Source organism: Haliotis rufescens, unplaced genomic scaffold (genome assembly GCF_023055435.1).
Source record: "Haliotis rufescens isolate VD_foot unplaced genomic scaffold, xgHalRufe1.0.p SCAF_49, whole genome shotgun sequence".
NCBI lineage: Eukaryota > Metazoa > Mollusca > Gastropoda > Lepetellida > Haliotidae > Haliotis > Haliotis rufescens.
In genome coordinates, this window is record NW_025964212.1 from 63,162 (window position 1) to 84,593 (window position 21,432).

Below are 21,432 nucleotides of genomic sequence, written 5' to 3' on the forward strand. Positions count from 1 at the left end.
ACCGTATTGCTCTGGCTAACTCCATATTGCCACTTTTACTATGCGCTGCATCGGGAGCATTTGGGGATCATCACCAGAGATTAGTTTATAAGATTATTTTTTTCTCTCGATAGGATTAGATAGTAAACAAAAGTTAGGCATTATAAATAAGCATCTCAGCAGTAATTATCATATTTACATTAAATCATATATTTTTATGAATGTTGACGTTTTGAATGAATGTATTTTAGAGGTTGAACTTTAACTTAAGCAAGTAAAGTTCAATGGTGTATTTTAATATTATCTTGCATATATGCTGAGGTATATCTGGAATTATGGAAGTGCACAAACTGTGCATTTTGATATTTATTTTATTGCCTTTGGTTTGCATAGTAATCTGTCAGTGCACTTGGTAATGCTATTTTCTTATATTCTATTAGACCGCCTCTGTGGTCTAGTGGTAGAGCGTCCGCCCGGAGAGCGGAAGGTCCGGGGTTCGATCCCCGGCCGCGTCATACCAAAAGACGTTAAAAGATGGTACTTGTTGTTACCCTGTCTGGCGCTCGGCATTAAGGGGCTAAAACAAAGACTGGTCGGTTCGGAGTCAGTATACTTTATCTGAGTGGGGTGTTCATGTTAAACTGCGGCATGGTATCTTAGTGAGCTAGCATTATAAATCGGCATCAGTCAGGACTAGTACAAGCAGCCGCACAAACGCACACACGTACATGCACGTCGCTATATAAGTGCAATAATCTTGGACGCGACGTTAAACCCCATTTCACCTCACCTCACCTTATGTTCTAGTATGTACATATTATGCATACGTATTTATTCCTGCTCGTTCTTGTGCAGGACCTATATAATGAGCAGTGACGGCTGAAGCGTGTCACGTTTCACACCCTTATGCCACACATAGGGTAGTGTGCATTGTATATCATTTTATTATCTATGATACATTCAGAAGTATGTAACTATTTTATCCTATACAGATTATGAGCCATTTCTCTTATACTATCTAATAGTATTTGGTTGTAAGCAAGGTAACAGAAATTATCCTATTGTTTTGATGATGATATGATATAAATTATGTTTTCATATGCATATATATTATATTAATTGTTTATTCTTACAGGGTGTCTATCTTGCTCATTAACGAATAAATAGAAGCCTCACACCCGTAGCTGATGGTGTCATCTGAGTATATGTTGTAGTGATTGGTGCTTCCATACTCGCACATTCGGTTATATCGATCGGATTGGCCACCCGCATTCGTCACCACTCGCCTCTTTCCGTAACCTGCAGTCGCTACATTCGTGACCAACTCGTGCTATTCCGGGACAAGCCTTTCTTCTTTCAGGTTACGGAAAGGGGCGAGTGGTGACGAAAGGAATCGCTATTCGGCTTGTCCCGGAATAACACGAGTTGGTCACGAATGTGGCCACCCGATGTACTCGTATGGTTCCGGGTGTGATCGAGGCACGTGATTAACTTACCCGCCTAATCTGACTGGCGACAAGGGACAGATTGAGACTGGACACTGAACAGAACGGACGAATACAACCACCGAAGTTACTCCACCTCGATCTCCCCATCCTCTAGCTTACGCTGTAAGGTAAGCACCTTTCCTTATCACTAGGCTTTCACAATAATGTTATGGATAATGGCACAGAAAACCCGGTTACAATACCACGGTGAGGGACACCAGAAATTGGCTTCACGCGTTAGGTGGACGTGGGAATCGAACCCGGGCCTTCGCCGTAAGAAGCGAACGCCCCAGCAACTAGGCTTCCTTCCCGCCTTATACATGAGTAGCTTTGATAACGTTACTGCTGGAAAGTTCGTGTGGGAGGAAAGCCCGAAGTAATGAGTAAGTGAGTCGGGTTTAACGCCGCTTTTAACAGTATTCCAGTTATATCACGGTGTGTCAGCTAAGTGTGGGAGGAAAGCCCGAAGTGATGCAGGTCTCAGACGTTTATCACTTCGGTAAAACCCACGAGCACGGGTATGGTGCTGACAAACCTAGAAACATAATCGGGGTGAACCGGGATTCGAACCCACAATCATAGGTTTCTTATAGCTGAGATCCATTTGTGGAACAGCGCCCAGATAAAAGAAATTCTGCACTAATATTAGAATTACAGTACGATCGTCTTATAGCTGAGATCCATTTGTGGACTAGCGCTCAGATGGTAGTTTGTGGCCATTTTGGTTTCAAAGCAGATTCTGAAAGTGTTTCTGCTGCTCGGTGAGATGAATAGATGGAAGACGGACAACATTCACTTGAACTATCGTGGGTGAGTGAGTGAGTGAGTTTGCAGTTAAATCACGGCGTTTCAGTTTGGTGTGGGAGGAAAGCCCGAAGTAAAGCAAGTGTTAGTCGTCTACCATTGGTGAAACTCACGAGCGCAGGTTTAGTGCTGACAAACCTAGAAACATAATCAGGACGAATCTGGATTCGAACCCACGATCATAGGATTTTTGGAAGGCATGAGATGAGGGGCTCAAATTTGCGGGAAGGCGCCTTTGACGACTTGGCTATTTGTGAATGTTTGACACGAAGGGGCGGATGAACGATAGTAAATGCACCACGCTATAAGTATTAAATATCTCAGAAGGACGTCACACAGTAATAATGTAACAGAATTACTGATTGTTTACATTTAAAGTGTACATTGAAGAATATCATTGATCTTTGAATACACCTCTTAATATTTAGTTATGGACGGTCTCCGTAGTCTAGTGGTAGAGCGTCCGCCCGGAGAGCGGAAGGTCCGGGGTTCGATCCCCCGGCCGTGTCATACCAAAATACGTTAAAAGATGGTACTTGGTGTTGCCCTGCCTGGTGCGCGGCATTGACCCTCATTGTGCCTGGAAATCAGTCAGCTTGCATACCGATCAGATTTCTTTTTCAAATTGGCAGTCTGATATTATAATAGTTACGTGTATGTGACGTTGGTGCATAATAATAAAATCGACGTAACTCGCATGAAGTTCAACATGGCAGAAAAAGGTCGAGAAGCGCGGTAACCACTTTATAAATCTCACCATATTTTTACACGATGTTAAAGCTGGGATGATTAGGGTGATGATGGTCATAATTTTGAGTTTACTGTTTTAGCAAACCAATCATAGAGCCATGACCACAGTTTCAATGAAAAGAAAAAAAATCGAAATCGAACTTTACAGCACATCGTATCCATAAGCGGTTTATCCAAATGCAAAAAGATATTGCTGTCACTTTGATGTTTTTAATAGTGGTTATATGTTTGTATCGCGTGTATCACCGACGGAAACGGTGGCAGACCTACCACATGTCAAACCGACCTTATTTTACAATATGGCGTCGACAAACGTTAGATGTCGTGGCCACACTTTTGAAATCTCCTTTTGCGACAAAATGTGAAACGGTAAGTCATACACACGGTCAGGTAGTTTGAGGTCAGGTTGGTTGAGTAGCTTTCAAATTCAAGTATTAAAATTGTCCAATTGCATCTCGTTTCAAGCTTTTTATCCGTTAGGTTTAAACCATTAACAACACATCATAACATCCAAAGTATAAATGAGAGGTCTCTGTGATTGTATTACGAAGCAATGCTTGTATGACATGTGGCGCCCGAGTTACGAGTGATCGAAAATAGGTTTGTTGAATAGATTTGCTGCCCATGAAAACGTTTCAACGATTTTGATTGAATCTACGTGTACTTACTCTTGGATGGTAGTACGTTAGTATAATCTTGTTAATTATTAAGAAATAATAATGATGTCTGATATTGAGCGATGTCAATTTGAGGATTGTTAGGGCTGTTTAGCGATGTTTTTGTCCTTTGAAAATGTCCGATGTCAATTACCCCGAGGTTGTTTTTATCACTAATGAAAGGGGGACGGACACTGAAACCTACATGGATGATAGTAGGATTTCTTCAAGATTTACATTTAAAACTGCCATTCGTTTAGTAACATAATCTTTGAAACAGTCTGCGTATTAACGAATCACGACCACTTCCGTCAATTTTGTTTTGACGTCAAAAGCACTGACAATTAATTTCATCGGGATTTTTTATCTGTAAATATAAATCACGGAAAATTCTCAATGAATGTGTACTTCGACAAAAATGTCATATGTCTATGATCACCGTTAGGATATGTACTTATATATATAATTACTTGACTTACTTGACTTAACTTGCCACAGTCGGGTGCTTCCATATTACGATTATGTAAAAAAGTAGGAGACTTACAATACCAGCACTTTTATCAATGGCTAGGCAGTGCATAGATCGTTTGGATTTATTGACTTTAGATTCTGGTGGAAAGACAATTAACTCGAGTTGCATGTTATACAATTTGGTTACACTGAGTGAAGAAATAAGAAGTTCCAGAACATTTTTGATACAATGTATGCGTTTTTGAAACCGCGACGTCATCACAGTGAGGCACTGAGCGGTTTGCAAAGTCAGCTGACGGCCAGGAAAATCTTCAACTATGACGTCGTTTCTAGTGTGACGTCATTCCGACTTTACGTCTCAATAAGATTCCAAGTCCGTCCGGATGACGTAAACAATACACCGCTGCGTGATATTTGCACTAGTGCACATACGATTTTATCAAACAATATGAATATCTAATCAAGCAATAGACTCTTTCTTAATATTAGTATCTAAATAGCTTGTTCAACTCTTTTAATTAGTAACCAATCAGCTCGTTCAACTTTTTATCCTTACCGTATGTCTGGTTTCATTACTCGTAATCTATACTCAACAACAAAAGTTCCTGTGACACCAATATTTTAGTGTATTTTTCAAACAAGTAAAGTTTGGTTTTCAATATTGTAGTACATGTATGGAATCAAGTCACAAAAACGCAACTGCTACAGAAAAGCATGCATTCCATGCAAAAGTTGACTTTTATGCAAGCCCCATGCATTTCACTACCCAAGAATGGGTATAAAAACATGTGCGTTAACGGGATTCCATATTCATTGTTTAGCATCGTGCTGACAACAACCACTCAGAAAAACAACAAAATTACGCAATTATTCAACATAACGAAATGCCATGCCTGTCCGAAAATGAGCGTCTGCGAGCCATTTATATGCTTGAAGCAGGATCGAGTCAACGGGATGTTGCAAGATAATTTAACGTCCACAGAAACACCATTTGGTGTTTATGGCGACGTTGGCAAAAGACGAATGCAGTCAGAGACCATCCTCGGAGTGGCAGGCCACGCGTAACCAATAATCGACAAGACAACTGGATTCGAACAACACACCTACGAAATCGATTCCAGCCAGCAACAATGACTGCAAGAAGCATCCCTGGCCTTCTACGAATATTTTCACAAACCGTACGTCGTCGCCTCAGATGTCGCCAGAAGACCCGCCAGACGTCCCATTTTGACAGGAAACCACCGTCAAGCACGTCTACAGTGGTGCAGACAGCGTCTACGCTGGACGGCCGTGCAGTGGGGACAAGCTCTATTCACTGACGAGTCTCGTTTTCACCTCGGCCACAGCGATGGACGGATTCGAGTGTACCGACGTCGAGGTGAACATTACGTCAATTATTGTGTCGAGGAAGAGGTAGAGGGAAATATCAATGGACAGCGCTGTTGTTCCACCGTTTTTGCGTCGCAATAGCCCAGGCATTACCTTTCAAGATGACAACGCCCGGCCTCATATTGCTCGACTTGTTCAGGATTCTCTTCAACAAAACAACGTGAATGTCATCCCCTGGCCAGCTCACTTCCCTGATCTCTCACCAATCGAGCACATGTCGGATGAGATGGATCGGCGCCTTCGACGTCAACCATGTGTTCCACAGACACTCCAGGAACTTCGAAACATACTCCAGTAGATATGGACAGATATTCCACAGGACTTTGTGCGACGTCTGGTCCATTCAATGAGACAAAGATGTGTTGCTTGCATCGCACCCAGAGGTGGACTCACACGCTATTGATTTGTAAATTGACATTTTGACATGTTCATGGTTTTTTTTTATGAAATCACGCATTTTCTGAAGTCAGTATGGCAAATTAAACCATGTGAACACTTACAGGAGTCTTTTATCTATTTCAACCCGAAATTGTTTCAGATTTGTTAAAAAACATAACTTTGCAATAAATCTTATTCAATGTCACAGGAACTTTTGTTGTTCAGTATATTGGTTATTTTGACTGTACATCTGCCTTAATAGGCCAGTAGAAATAATTATCATATAATGGGTAGATTTCTCGGCAGGATAAAGCCAACGGATAAAAACTATATCCGTCATATGCGAATAGAGATGCAAATATCAAAGGTCAAGTAGGGACTACTTTCACTGTTTATAAACAAACATGGCGTCGCCCTTGTCATTCGGCGATTGAGTCAGACTTAACCATCGGGAATCTGGATAAACAACATGGATAATTGCTATCATTATCAAAAGAACAGTCTAATATACTGAAAATCAGTGTCTAACTGTGACGTAGCTAAGGCATTTTTTTAAGTTTTGGCAACTTTGGAGATATAAATTTCGAAACAATTTTGCGAGGGCACTAGGCCTAGCCAAGCGGGATCAGTAGACCTCTGCGGCTGGAAACCTATTCCACAACTCAAAATAGTTGCATTTGGCCGAAATATGTTTGAATTGTTACCTAGTTTCGTTTTGTCTCTGTGTGTACATCTGACTGCACTTCTCAACGTTATGACAGGACAGGCAGACTGTCAACAACGTCTGAACGTGGCCGTGACGTCTCATAGACTAGTGTTAGAGTAGCTTCCTTTTGACAAAGGGCAGTTACTCTAGCGGACAGACCGATGGATGACCGCGAAAGGCAAGTAAACACAATTGTTGTTTTGCGTATATGTTGCTTTGCCACTGAACAGATTTCAGTTCGAACTATATTGGCTACTGTCACTGTCCGACTGACACATCACTTACCCTGTGACGTAAAAAATATTAATGCCCGCATTCCAGGAAAACTCGCAATGTTTCGGTAATATTTTTGAGAGAGGGAAAGCGATTTCCAAGCACAGTACTAAAGAATGACATTATATGATAAAGAGGGTATCACGCTTGTGTGTTTGGGGATGGTAAATATCCTGTATTAGGAATAAACAATATTTATTCCTAATGCAGGATATTTACCATCCCCAAACACTCGCGTGATAACCTCTATTGAAGGACCTAGACATTTTTGATAACAGACAAATTATATGTTAAAATGAATCATATACATATTCTGTCAAACCATACCAAACCCAACCAAAATCGACCACTGGCAAATATATTTTATCCATCTTATATTATTTATCGGGACAAATATGGCAGAAAAAGGGGAAAATGATGTCTTCCTGGACGCCTTAATCAGGATGTCTTTAAACACATAATGGTGATTATTTGCCATATTTGGTGAAAAAAATACAGATTAGGATGATAGAAAATGGAATTGGGATTAATTTTTAAGAAAATTAACAATTGACAAGGTGATGTGTGGCAAGGCCATACTTGAGTTGTCTCCCTTTAAACATACTTGCATCAACTGTCAAACTGTTGGTCTTGTTCATTTCTACTTGAATGTTTGCAGCAACTTTATGATTGAAGTAAATATTTAGAAGCAGCAAAAGGTCCATTCAAAATAAAGTCAAGGTGACATATCCATATAAGTCAGATCGACATACTCCCATAATCATTGCTTTGGTAATGACATATGAACATGAGAATACCTTTGGCACATATACTCATAGCTCCAGATAAGCTTTTGGTTTAGATAGTTTTTACACATGTGGGTATTTCAGTTAAATATTTAAAAACACTATTCATCTAGTCCCTGCAAACTGGTGCCGTGTGGGTTCGAGAGCTTTATAGGACTAAAAAATACCACGATACTTCCACAAGAAAGTGGGATGGCAAATGATCATGATGTAACTGTCATCGTGGAGTTTGGCAAGGTTGACGGAATGCCCGTTTATAATTTCAAAATATGTTGCTGATTTGCTAATCGAATACGCAGGGTTACTTCACAATATTTTGATGATACGCACAAGTATTATTTTTGTAGCGTATCTGTAATGTTCGTTGCGTATTTGATACGCTTGGATTTTATTTTACTGCGTATTTCTGCATTTCTGATGCGTATTTCACGCAGATACGCAGCTTATCTGGAACTCTGTTATATTGTCTGTTATCGAAAATGTCTAGGTGTAATTAAATAAGAAGAATTTCCTACTGGCTTCATTGTTGGTGTCGGCAGTCGAAATCAGCGCATTTTTCATAAAAGGAACCCAACATGATTAACACAAAATGGGTAATACAGAAATGATTACATTCGCATGTGTGTCAAACTGTTATTCGCGATCGGTCTCGCTCAGAAAATACTGGAATTGTAACACCCGTTGACACTAGAGCTGGGACGGGTAAGTCGGGTACTCGGGTCGGGTGGTTCCTGAGTTGGAGTCGGATACCCACAGGACTACCCGGACCCGTAGTTAGTTCCGTGGTATATTGTTTAATGGCAAAAATTATCTAGAACTTCCACGGTGACACAATAAGTGACTAATGTTCACATATCTTTCTGACTATGCACGCATTCCTTCTGACTATATAAGTTTAAATAGAGATACAAATTATGGATCAAGATTATGTCAGGTTATACACTCCCGTCTCAGGCTTAGCTGCAGTGATCTTAACGCCGACAAATTTGCCAGATTTATATCCGACAGCCCGAGATGTTGTTGTGGCCATCATACGGAAGATGCTCTTCATTTCTTTCTTACGTGTCCCTTAAACAGTACAGTAGGGCAAAACATGTATTATTTCGTAAAAGGCTACGATTAAAATTCAATTCTAAATGGTAATTCAAATGTAACGACAGTAACAAATCTTGAAATTTTGAAATCGGTGCACAGTTTTATTCTATCTTCTTGCCGATTTAGAGATTTTGTCTGAGATGATGGCTTTGCTCTATGATATAGCGATGTTGTTGTGCTGTAGTTATGGAAGATAATCCAGTAATTAAACACTTACAGAACAATACTTTCCTTTAAGGTCAATTATACAATGTATGCTATTTCTCATGTCACTATCAATACATTGCTATTTGTATATGTATCATGTTTGAGAAACGCATTCAGATAAGCAAAATTTGCTTGTTTGCCAATCCCTCCACTTTATGGAAATAAATATGTTTATATCAGATACAACTTCACTGAATGCGTGACCAGTATATATACGAGTATTTAAACGAGTATCTAAATGTTTTTTTGCCAAGGCTACGGTCAGACTATTCCCAATCGGACTTTTGGAATAATCTCTCGAGGTTGGGTCGGGAAATACGGGGTTGGGTACACGAGTAGTAAATTTTGACTGGTGCCAGCCCAGGTTGACACCAATGCTCGTATAAAATCTCATGTATCTGCATTCCCCATCTTTGAGTGATGTGTATATTTACCCAACAATCACATGTCAACTAAGTTTTCAGTTCGAGAATAATCTCGAATTTAACTTTCTATTACGGTCACATATGGCTTCGTAAATGGAGATCCCAACTAATCGCCCGACACTCGCCACACAGGTCACGTACAATGTAACACCTGTCACGTACACAAAGCATCTCACAATCTCGTTAGTCAAGAGGTGAGGTGAGGTGAAATTGGATTTAATGTCGCGTCCAAGATTATTGTACTCATATAACGACATGCATGGACGTGTGTGTGTGGCTGCTTGTACTAGTCCGGACTGATGCCGATTTATAGTGCTAGCTCACTGAGATACCAAGCCGCAGTTTAACATGAATATCCCACTCAGACACAGTATACTGACTCCGAGCTGACCAGTCCTTGTTTTAGGCCCTTAATGCCGAGCGCCAGACAGGGTAACAACAATTACCATCTTTAAACGTCTTTTGGTATGACGCGGCCGGGGATCGAACCCCGGACCTTCTGCTCTCCGGGCGGACGCTCTACCACAAGACCACGGAGGCGGTCCATGAATCAAGATTCCGTGAAGAGCAATCTCATTAAAATCAGACCTTAGTTCTCGCTACCGCTAAACAAAGATCTGAAGACATCCCATTAGGGGGGTCACGTCAGACCGACCTTTCATCCGACTAATCAGAGCTTCGCTTACCAGATTATGAAAAAGACCGTCGGAATCTGATTTCTAATCATGCAACCTCGAAAACTTTAACTCGGGGTATTCTGAACGATAGTTGCGGGTTAAACGACATAACCCATACAGTCTAGACCATCTATTAGCCATTCCAGAATGTTCTTTGTTCAGGTTTCAAATTTGTATTCGAGAATTTGGCAAAATATGTTCCGAAGCAAAGTCGCCAATTTGAAATTAGTGCCGGAAAGCACGAGAAAGCTGCCTTCTGATTGGTCAATCCATTGGCCGGTCAAAGTTCACGCAAGGTCGGTCTGACGTGACCCGTAATGGGATGTCCACAGATCTTTGTTTAGCTGAAGCGAGAACTAAGATTTGACTTTAATGAAATTGCCGTGAAGAGACGCTTTGAGACCCCGTGTTCCAGCTGAAAGCTTCCAACACAACGGAGTGAACACCAATACCTCAGTTGGTACCGCCACCAACTGTATCATTGTTGATATTATTCAGGGGACATCTGACAGCACGTTTTGTAATCTAGACACAACGAATATGACAAACTTGACATACGGACGTGACAGTTTTATCATATTTAAAACTTGACTTCAATATTCAAATAAAAAAAAAATAAACTGAGGGGCAATAGAATGTATAACTAGGTTGTTTTGATGTTATTGAAAACAGAAAGAAATATTGCTAAATTTGATTGGGTCTTTTTAACCATCACATCACTCATTCCTGCAACAGTTTGTAAAAAAAGAGTATTCTGTGTCTGGGTAATGGTGTGTGAAATAGATTGGTTTAATAATGACTTGGGTAAGAAATGAATTTGCAATCGCATGACCTGGTGACTCCGCCGTGATGTTGCTGGAATGTTGCTAAAAGTGGCGTATTCCCATACTCACTCAATCACTCCTTTCAGAGAAGAAGACACGAACGGTATATCTTCAAGAAGTGACCGGAAAATATTCTCAACAAACTTCCCCCATCCCCATCCAAGATGAAATGGTTCGTCCCTCATTAGTGAGTGAGAATGGTTTTACGTCGCTTTTAGCGGAATTCCTACAATATCAAGGCGAGGGAGACCAGGGCTTCACACATTGTAACCATGTCGGGAATCGAACCCGGGTCTTCGGCGTGACGAGCGAACACTTTAACCACTATGCTACCCGACCGCCCCTCGTCACTCATTAAGTACTACGAGTACAATTTGACTCAACTACGACACCAGTCCAGCTCCCCGACCCCCGAAAACTAATGTGTCCGCCCCTATGTCTTGGGCTAGCCCATGTTAATGTCTTCTATACATGAGCACACTGAACGTTTTTCTACATCATATACAGCTAAATGTCAGAAATAATTTGCGTCAATTGATCGTGTACTTTAATGACAATAAACCTAGTTTGCTAAACGATACCTATCGTTACAGAAATAAGCGTATCATGTATCAGTTCACAAGCTAATACAAAGTTTCAGCCATATCAATTACCTGATACTGCAGATTGTTCTGTACTGCAGGACGGTACAGAAATGAGTGTCAACCAAGCGAAGAGCCGTGTCAATAGACCCAGACCGATTTTTTCATGGAGAGGCTATCTCAACGACCACTGGATCGAGTTTATGTGCAGTATGATGAGATCAGCAAACCTGCGGGGTACCTCGCTTGGATGAAGTCGGCTGGACTGGAAAGTGAAACAGAAGTGAGGGAGTGAGTATGGTTTTACGCCGCTTCTAGCAATATTCCAGCAATATCACGGCGGGGGACACCAGGAATGGGCTTCACACATTGTACCCATGTCGGGAATCGAACCCGGGTCTTCGGCGTGACGAGCGAACGCTTAAACCACTAGGCTACCCGACCGCCCCTAAGTGAAACAGAAGACTTTCTATTTATGTATATAGTTGGAAGTAACTAGCCATATGTTAATATATAAAACGTTTGGAGGGGGTACGGACGGAAGTCTTACCTTCGTCTAGAGTGGTGTTCCCTCGAACTGACGTCTTACTTACGTACTTATATTGGAGATTTAACGTGAGCTTTCCGACTGCAAGCATATGTCGCACACGGGCCCGGCCAGGCCATTTAATGAGTTTCCGTAAAGGGTAAAAAGTGAGTTTGTGCAACCCAGGAGGGGGGCTTTAGGGGTTGCTTATATAGTAATTTTGAAATTTTGAGATTTGGAATGAATGCCAAGATTGGGTGGAGGACGAACTAAGGGAGCTGTGTGTGTTGGGTGGTTGTTTGATTAGGTAGTTTTGTTTTTAATATTTTATTTGGGGTTTAAATGCGACTAATTAGTCCTGTTTTAATTAGGTATATGCCAAAGGCTTTGAGTTTTTCTAATTTATTTTGTGGATTTAGGATTGACTCTAGTGTAAGTGCGGTTTTAAGATTTAGGGTGGTCTGTAGTGTTGTTCGGTGTGTTTGGTAGTGTATGCAGTGAATGAGTACGTGTTCTGGTGTTTCTTGTTGTTTGCAATGTGTGCAGTTTCCTGTTGTGTGTAGATTAGCTTTTTTACGGTGATTATTTAGTTTGGTGGGGCCTGTTTGTAGTTTAGTAATTATTCTGTCGATTTGTTTGGATGGGTGTAGTATTTTTGGTTTAGTTAGGTTTTTTTTAGTACTTTCCTGATTTGGCTGTTTGAGTTTTGGTATATATTTTGCCATTTTTTGTTGATTTTTTGTTCAGTGACACTTTTGATTTCTGATTTTGAGCTGGGTAAGTTTAAGCTTATTTCTGGTAGTTTAAGGGATAATTTTGATGCTTTATCTGCGTTTTCATTTCCAAAGATTCCTACGTGGGCGGGGATCCAAATGAACTCTATTTGTTTACCTGCATTAGTTAAGTTGTTTGAGCTTTTGAATATTTGATTTATTAGTTTGGGGCGATTTTTAGTGTTTTTGTTTTTGAGGGCTTTTAGACCACTGAGGGAGTCGGTTAGGATGAGGATTTTTTGGTGTTTTTTAGATTGCTGATTGTGTAGTGCTGAAGCCATTCCCATGAGTTCGGCCGTGAATATGGATTGGTTGTTTGGGAGTCGGTATGATTGGGTGTTTTTGGTTGGTTGTGCGATGTGGACTCCGAAACCTGTGTGTTTTGAGATCGGATCTGAGGATCCGTCTGTGTATATGTGACACCAATTTGGCCAATTTTCGTCTATGTATGCTAGTGTGGTGGTTTTAGCTATGTTAGGATCGGTCTGTTTATTTAGTGTATCGGCTAGTGTTGTGTCTATTTTTGGTATTTTAAGTTTTGGATTGAAGATATTGGGTGATTTATTGTTTTGTTTAAGATTATTTATTTTGTGTTCATTTAGGTAATTGGTTATTCTTTGGGAAATTGGAGTAAGCAGTGGATTTTCCGGGCTAGGGCTAATGTTGTTTTTTATTAAGTTTTCGATTAGAGGGTTTGATTGGGACGCGGCCCAGAAGTTTAGGGTAAGTTTTTCCCTACGTAGTTTAAGTGGCATTTCTCCTGTTAAGGCCTGGAGTGAGGTGGAGGAGGTGCCATGTTGAGTTCGAGTGATTAGTTTTAGGGCCTGATACTGGAGAGAGAGAGAGAGTGAGTGAGTCTAGAGAGAGTGAGTCTAGAGAGAGTGAGTCTAGAGAGGGCGGTGAGTCTAGAGAGGGCGGTGAGTCTAGAGAGGGCGGTGAGTCTAGAAAGGGCGGTGACTCTAGAGAGGGCGGTGAGTCTAGAGAGGGCGGTGACTCTAGAGAGGGCGGTGACTCTAGAGAGGGGGGGGGGGGGGGGGGGGGGGGGTGACCAGAGAGGAGGGTGACTCTAGGGAGAGGGGTGACTCTAGAGAGAGGGGGCGACTCTAGAGAGAGGGGTGACTCTAGAGAGAGAATACTGTTTATTATAGTGTCACATGTTATATACACTTCATACTAAAACATGTACACGAACAGTAAAATATAACATCCGACCAGGTATGGCCTACGAGACACTTAGACATAAAAGCAAATTATAACGTCATGATCTGGGCAAGGTAAGAAAAAGACATATACTAACACAATGTTTAAAATTAAGGTTGGGTTATGAACACGCACGCTCGCACGCACACGCACACACACACGCCAAATAACTTATAAAGTCACGCACACAATCATACACAAACACGTAGGTACCCACACACACACCCCATACCATACCACGCACACACGCACACGCACAAGTACACAAACACACGCACTCACACACACATACCATACGTACATTATACCATACACACGCACCATACGTACATTATACCCCCCGCAATATGCGGGTTGCATATTTTTGTGTTTAAATACAATTCCTGTGGGTTTTTTCTGAGTTTAGGGAGAAGCCCCATTTGTCAGCCCATTTTTGTATTTTATTTAGAGATTTTTGTAGTAAGTTTTGGGCCACTTTAATGCTTTTACTGCGGATCCAGAGGGCTCCATCATCCGCGAATTTTTATGTGTTTACTTTGGGGGATAGTCCCTCGAATAGATCGTTAATCATAATATTGAAGAGTGTGGGGCTGAGGATGCTGCCCTGGGGAGTGCCATTTTCTAGGGGACATTGGTCCGATAGCGTTCGGTCTATGCCCACGGTGATTTTGCGGTTTGTTAGGAAACTTTGGATGTAGTTAATTATTTGACCTTTAAGACCTATTTTTCGTAGTTTTTCTATTAGCCCGTTATGCAAAACCATGTCGAATGCTTTGGAGAAGTCTAGAAAGATGCCTGTAGTATATAGTTTGTTAAGTTGGCCTGTTTTAATGTCCTGCTCTAGTCGGGCGAGGTGTTCTAAGGTTGAGCGTCCAGGAGTGAAACCGCTTTGGTCTGGATTTATTATGTTGTTTTGTTCTAAGTAGTGTTATAGCCTGTTTTTTGCCATTGATTCCATTACTATGCATGAATTAGAAGTTAGAACTTTTAATTTCTGATTTTGACTTCTGACACTCGCACCAACAAGGATTTTTATTACATGATGTTGAGCGTTAATCACAATGTTCAATACAAACTTTGAACAATATCCATTCAGACATAATCCTTGGTGAAGGAGTTGAACTGAAGAGCTGACGTTGAACGGTAAAGACGACTTCAAGATACAACTTCAAACCATGTTTACATTCTGTGGCGTTATAATGAGGCAATTTCAGTCTCGTTATTAGACGACCATCTTTGTTTACATTTGTTTACGTTGAATACATTGGTGGGTGAGGTTCAGAAAACTAAAATAGAAAGAAAATACAATCCTTACTATAGGCTGAACCAAATAAATAGTCAAAATTACCAATCTAAAAGAATAACAAACAACTTTCTGACAAAATACTCAAAATTGCTTACAACTGTCAAATGATTACTGAATTGAAGTTATAAATGCATTGAACACTTGAGAGATAAAATAATATTAACTTTGACAAATATGAGTTTACTTACATTTGTGTTGCTTCATACTTTGGAGAATATAATTGTGGTCCCAACAAGATGGAGATTTGACCGATTGTGTGGGGAACGTGTGCTTTTTAGATCATGTGACTTGAAATGAAATTGAGGCTGTAAACAAGTTATTAATTTATCTGCAAAAGTTTATTGAGAAATGGGGATTTGAACTTACAATTTCTAGGTTTCAAAGGTCATGTGACATATTAGGACAAAACACTTTCTCCACTAAGCCAAAGTGAGAAGGTTCAAATGACCATGACTTTAAGTGGACCAAATATTTAACTAAGAAAAACTTTGTTTTTTAAAAATAAATGAAACTTAAACCTTTACCAAAATATAGAAAATGAACTTTAAACAAAACTCTAGAAACAGATGAAAAACACCATTTCTGCATTTACAGACGCTGCCATCATTGGAAGGCTTCCATATTGGCGTATGAACACGAGAACTACTTCAAACAAGAACGATAACTCTTATTCTACCCGCGTCTTGGTAAAATTCATGTAACATTAATTGTTCTCAGTACTTTTACACTCAAGACAATGGTTTTTACTGCTGACTAAGGCTTAAAAAAATAAAAGAATTGGTTCTCAGGCAATGTTTTTTGAAAATATAGTGCGGGTGGGTGGTGTCTTTTTTCTTTTATTTTTTGGTTGCCCACACTAGTATGTATAAACCAATAAACAGTCGTATAATCAATAAACAATTGTGTACAATCAACACGGGAAAGGGCCTCCCTACATAAATGTATTCCTTGATAGTAAAATACTTGAATACAGTATTTGACCACCATTGGACTTGAAGTATTTGAGGATTTTTAATTAAAAAAATTAAAAATGGAAATAAAAACGAAATGTGCGGCAAACTTTATGATGATGCGGGCGGTGCCTGAGAACCTAGACTATTTTTTTTAGCCTAATGCAGAACAGGAAGCATCCTTGTTCAAACAAACAATTTAGAAAAATAATTGAATAACACAAGTTCAAGCCAGCTAAGTGATTTTATTATATAATGCATGTACATGTAGTATATAACATAGATTATATTGAGAATACAAGTGTAGATCTTTCTCCCAATAAAGGCTTCAGGTGATTATGTTTCTTGATATAAAATATGGGGGCACGGGTGGCCCAGTGATCTAAGTGATTTGCTGTGCAGAGTTGCGTCCCTTGCACGCGCCAGAAACCTATGATTGTGGGTTCGAATCCCGATTCGCCCCGATTATGTTTCTAGGTTTGTCAGCACTATACCAGTGCTCGTGGGTTTCACCGAAGTGGTAAATGTCTGAGACCTGCATCACTTCGGGCTTTCCTCCCACATTAAGCTGACACACCGCGATATAACTGGAATACTGTTAAAAGCGGCGTTAACCCCAACTCACTCACTTACTCACTGATATAAAATATAAACAACATTGTACTGTCAAAAGCAAATACTCAAAAAGATAAGTATATGAGAAGAACTTCAAAATAATTTTCCATTTCAGTTTGTTTTTGTATTCAATGTGTATAGACCACAGGCCTTTGTCAGCAGAATATAATAATACAGTCAGGCTGTTAAATATTGGAAAATGTTTCTTTCAACATAAGCATTATAAAGGTATCTAGCTAAATTAACTTCAAAATAAAAAGCACTATATGGTCTGTTTTTGCAATCTACTCTGTCAGTTCTCAAATGTCACAAGACAATTACAATTTTTTGTATTTTACAGTTTTTGAGGGGTTGGCAGGGTTGAACAGAGATTAATAAAAAAATGCTCAGGAAAATTCTTCAACAAAAAACAAACTTAAAGATATTTTAACAAAAACCTCAAAAACATTTTAAAATATCATTTTTTATTTTTTTTACTTATAACTAGAATGTGTTTTTACTCATAAAAACATACGTCTACAGCATCCTTTTTTGGATACATTAGTTCAAGTTGTTCTGACAAATGTGTTTGCAAACCAGAAAAACAAAAATAGCAAAAAATACTGGTACAGATTCCGATTAAAGCATTTATGCCAACATAATGAAAAGTCTGGCAGCAATATCTATTGACAAGTATTTGAGAATGGACACAATTCCAAAAATGCATAGTTATCACATATAGTGATAGGGTAGTATCTAGTACTTGTCTTCTTAATCCAATCACACCAGAAATCAGAAAAACCTGGAGTTGTTTGAGACTTGTCCAAATTGTTTCCATGAAAAGGTAACAAAATAAAATTTAGAAAATTTCAAAATATCAAAAGGCACGAGTTAAGCTGATGAGCAATACATATACCAAGTTTTATTGAAACATGTTGAAAGGTTTTCAAGTTATGATCCCGAAACACTAGTTTGAGTCGAAATTGTGCTCCTGAAAACGTAAAAAATAAAATTTAGAAAAAAATCACAATGGCAAAAGGCAGCTAACGACAATGCATATGAATAATTTCCTTGGAACACATTGAACAGTTTTCAAGTTATGGCTTGGAATAGGATGGGAACGCCGACGCCAACGCCATCAGGAACCGAGCCAAAAACGATATGACTTTTAGGGATGTGTTGGGGGGGACATAATGAACTCATAATAAACTCTCCATAAAACAAGAGACAAGAAACTACAATGAAAATACATAATGAAAACTTAATGCACTGTTTAAATATGAGGCAACATTCCTATTTCCTCCACAGCATACAAACGCTATACATCAATAACCTCTGCGGAATGCATGATTAACAGTAGCATCTGGTTGTACATGGGCCTCACTCCCGTGGCATCACTCCCCGTGTTGCCAGGCAACGTGGAGCCACAGAGTGGAGCCGACAATACTTCCTGAGACCAGAAGGTCCATTCCTGTTATTTTTATGAAGCCACTAAAACTTCACAATCAAACTGACAATCTGGAAGGCTGTGAATGAGACGGTGACTGTTGAGACATCTCCCTTAGTAAACTCATCCCCATCCTCTTCAACTTCCTCCAGGCCATTGCATCTGAAAGGACATGAATGGGATGCTTGAATTTGTAAGCTGTCACTGGAGTGAAGATAACCCCTAAATTCAAAACAATAAACTATTGAAACAAGTTCATACTTTTAATGTATCGAATCAATTACACTATTTTCTATAATGAACAATGTTTCTACACTAATAGTGGATAAGTTCACTTTTTATATGTGAACTCAGTTACTATGTTGTTTTATAACAACGTTTCTATCCTAAATTCCTGTCTTGGGACTAAACTATAAGCACATGTTCCCACCTGACAACTTTTGCACAATTGAACTCAAAACCACAGTCGCGTAACATGTTAAGTGCCTCTTGCACGTGAAACACAACATTTTCATGTCCATTGAATGTTTGTTTTGTAGCGTTTTGGCGCACTGTTTTTACTTCTGCATTTTCGCGCCCAGTCCTTCTGTCCAGTCATTCTGGTTTATAAGAATGTTGACATAAACGTTCCTCAGTGTCAAAGGTTGGTGATTGTATTTTTGGAATTTACGGTTTGTTGAGGCCTGAAAGTAGCTCTTTTCCCTATCTCGTATATAGTGTGTAGTAACGTTGTTAGGATCCACCAGGACCCTATGACAAAAAATGTTGAACGCCATGAGCAAGTTTTGCTCTCAGATCACCATTTAAAAAACCAAGCATAGTGGTATTACTGTCCAAAAAGAATTTAGCACTAAGATCACCATTCCAAAAAGCAAACTGAGCACTTATATCACCATTCCAAAAGAAAACTTGAATTATTCCCAGAGTGAGTGAGTTGGGTTTAACGCTGCTGTTGACAGTATGACAGTTATATCACGCGTGTCAGCTTAATGTAGGAGGAAAGCCCGAAGTGATGCAGGTCTCAGACGTTTACCACTTCGGTGAAACCCACGAACACAGGTATGGTGCTGACAAACTGGTATTCGAACCCACGATCTTATGATTCTGGCGCGCACAAGGGATGGAACTCTGCACAGACAATTGTGGTGCCTTAGACGACTGGGTCTTCCATGCCACCAATTATTCACCAACTACTCTGTAACAGATTTTCCCCTACCTGTTGACGGTCTTGATGGGTAGAGATGTGGACAAGGTAGCACTGGTCTTGCCACCAAATGCTTCATACAGCCTCAGAATCATAGCTCCATCATCGTCTTCAGACTGGTGAAAGAAACAAAACAATCCATTCAAACTGTAGATTCCGAATTTCAATATTTGTCCTAATTGTGGGACAACTTGAACCAAAGTCAGACAGGTTAGTAATTGTTTTGTTTTATTTGATTTGTTTTGTTTTGTTTGTTTACTATTTGTGGTAACTAAATTAATTCCGGACACTCCATTTCATGTTTGAAAACTTTAAAAAATGGTTAATATCAGATTCAAAATACACAATAAGCATATCCTGGCATAACAAAGGGACAGAACTATGTACGGTGAAACATATGTCTCAAACGAGTGGGCCACCTCTGCTATCAGATTACTGGGATGTATTCTAAATGAGGATTTTTTTCAGTTATTTGACAATGTGTAATCTTATGAAAGCTAGTCATGCAAGTCTAACTTGTTCACCAAATGTTGTGAGAGATGTGTGTGTGATAGTCTTGACTGATGTCGGTTCTATAGTACTGTCCCACTGACATACCGTGCCACAGGACCTGTGAAGATCCGGGGTAGAATTCATCTCAGCAGCCTATGCTTGCCGCAAGAGGTGACTATGCTTGTCGTGAGAGGCGACTAACAGGATCGGATGGTCAGATTTTCTGACTTGGTTGATGGATGTCATCGTATCCCAATTGCGTAACGTACATCTATGTTCATGATGTAAATCACAGGAACTTTTTATCCAGACTCAATTATTTACAGACCACCGTCATATAGCTGGAATATTGCTGAGTACGGCATTAAACAATAAACAAACAAACCATGCCGCAGTTTAACATGAATACCCCACTTAGCCGACCAGTCTTTATTTTATCCTTGTAACGCCAAGTTTGTTTGGTTTGGTTTGTTTGTTGTTTAACGCCGCACTCAGCAATATTTCAGCTATATGACGGCGGTCTGTAAATAATCGAGCCTGGACCAGACAATCCAGTGATTGATATCATGAGCATCAAGCCATGCAATTTGGATCGATGACATGCATCAACAAAGTCAGCGAGTCCGACCTCCCGATCCCGTTAGTCGCCTCTTACGACAAGCATAGTCCTAGGCAGGGTGACAATCAAGGATTCAAACCAACGTTGAGTGAATACTGGGACAACCAAGGGACACAACTCTGAACAACACAATAAAAGGTCAGCTGGGCATCAGCGCAATAGTAGGACTAATGACAGGGACAAACTGAGTTACTGACCAGCTTGACCGCCTCCAGTATCACTTGTGGTGTGTTGAGGGTGAAGTAGGAGGCGCCCCCTGGTGGTAGGGCGGTGACCGGGGCGTTGTACACCTGTAGAGGGCTGTTCAGGTTGTAGGCCTCCCGGATGACACCCGCTGTCTGGAAGCTGCCTGCATCAACAACCACACACACCTGGTGTCAGCACCTCATCATCAAACCACCTCCATCACACAGTACTTCAGCTTAGGCCACACCTTTTTAATTTTGTGTTTCACAGATTCATTCCAGCTTTTGGACACAAGGTCGGTCGAAATAAAAATAACGGATTAACGAGACTGATTAATGGGTGATTTCAGCAATTCGTTGCAAATTATGTGTGTCGGAGTCAGAGTGCGAGACTGTCGGATTGACGGGTCTAAATAGCACTGATTGAATCGGTTCCCATCATTTGTGTCGGATAAAGCCGATTGTCGGATAAACGAGTGTCGGATTAACGAGACTTGACTGTGAATAGCTATGTCAATTATTTTCTTATTACCATGATTACTATGAGTGAGTGAGTGAGTGTGGTTTTACGCTGCTTTTAGCAATATTCCAGCAATATCACGGCGGGGGACACCTGAAATGGGCTTCACACATTGTACCCATGTCGGGA

General features: G+C 40.2%; 1 protein-coding gene across 4 annotated transcripts in view; it reads right to left on the reverse strand.

Annotated features, from left to right (window-relative positions):
• Positions 1 to 17,324: 17,324 nt before the first annotated feature.
• Positions 17,325 to 21,432, reverse strand: part of LOC124147248 (alpha-mannosidase 2C1-like) — a 59,024-nt gene continuing 54,916 nt past the window's right edge. For all 4 annotated transcript variants that reach the window (XM_048383473.1, XM_048383474.1, XM_048383475.1 and 1 more), the window contains 3 exons: positions 20,796 to 20,947; positions 19,500 to 19,603; positions 17,325 to 18,445 (listed from right to left, as the gene is read on the reverse strand). In XM_048383473.1, coding sequence (XP_048239430.1) covers positions 18,328 to 18,445; positions 19,500 to 19,603; positions 20,796 to 20,947 — 374 coding nt within the window. In that variant the 3' untranslated portion in view covers positions 17,325 to 18,327. The remainder of the gene's footprint in view (positions 18,446 to 19,499; positions 19,604 to 20,795; positions 20,948 to 21,432) is intronic.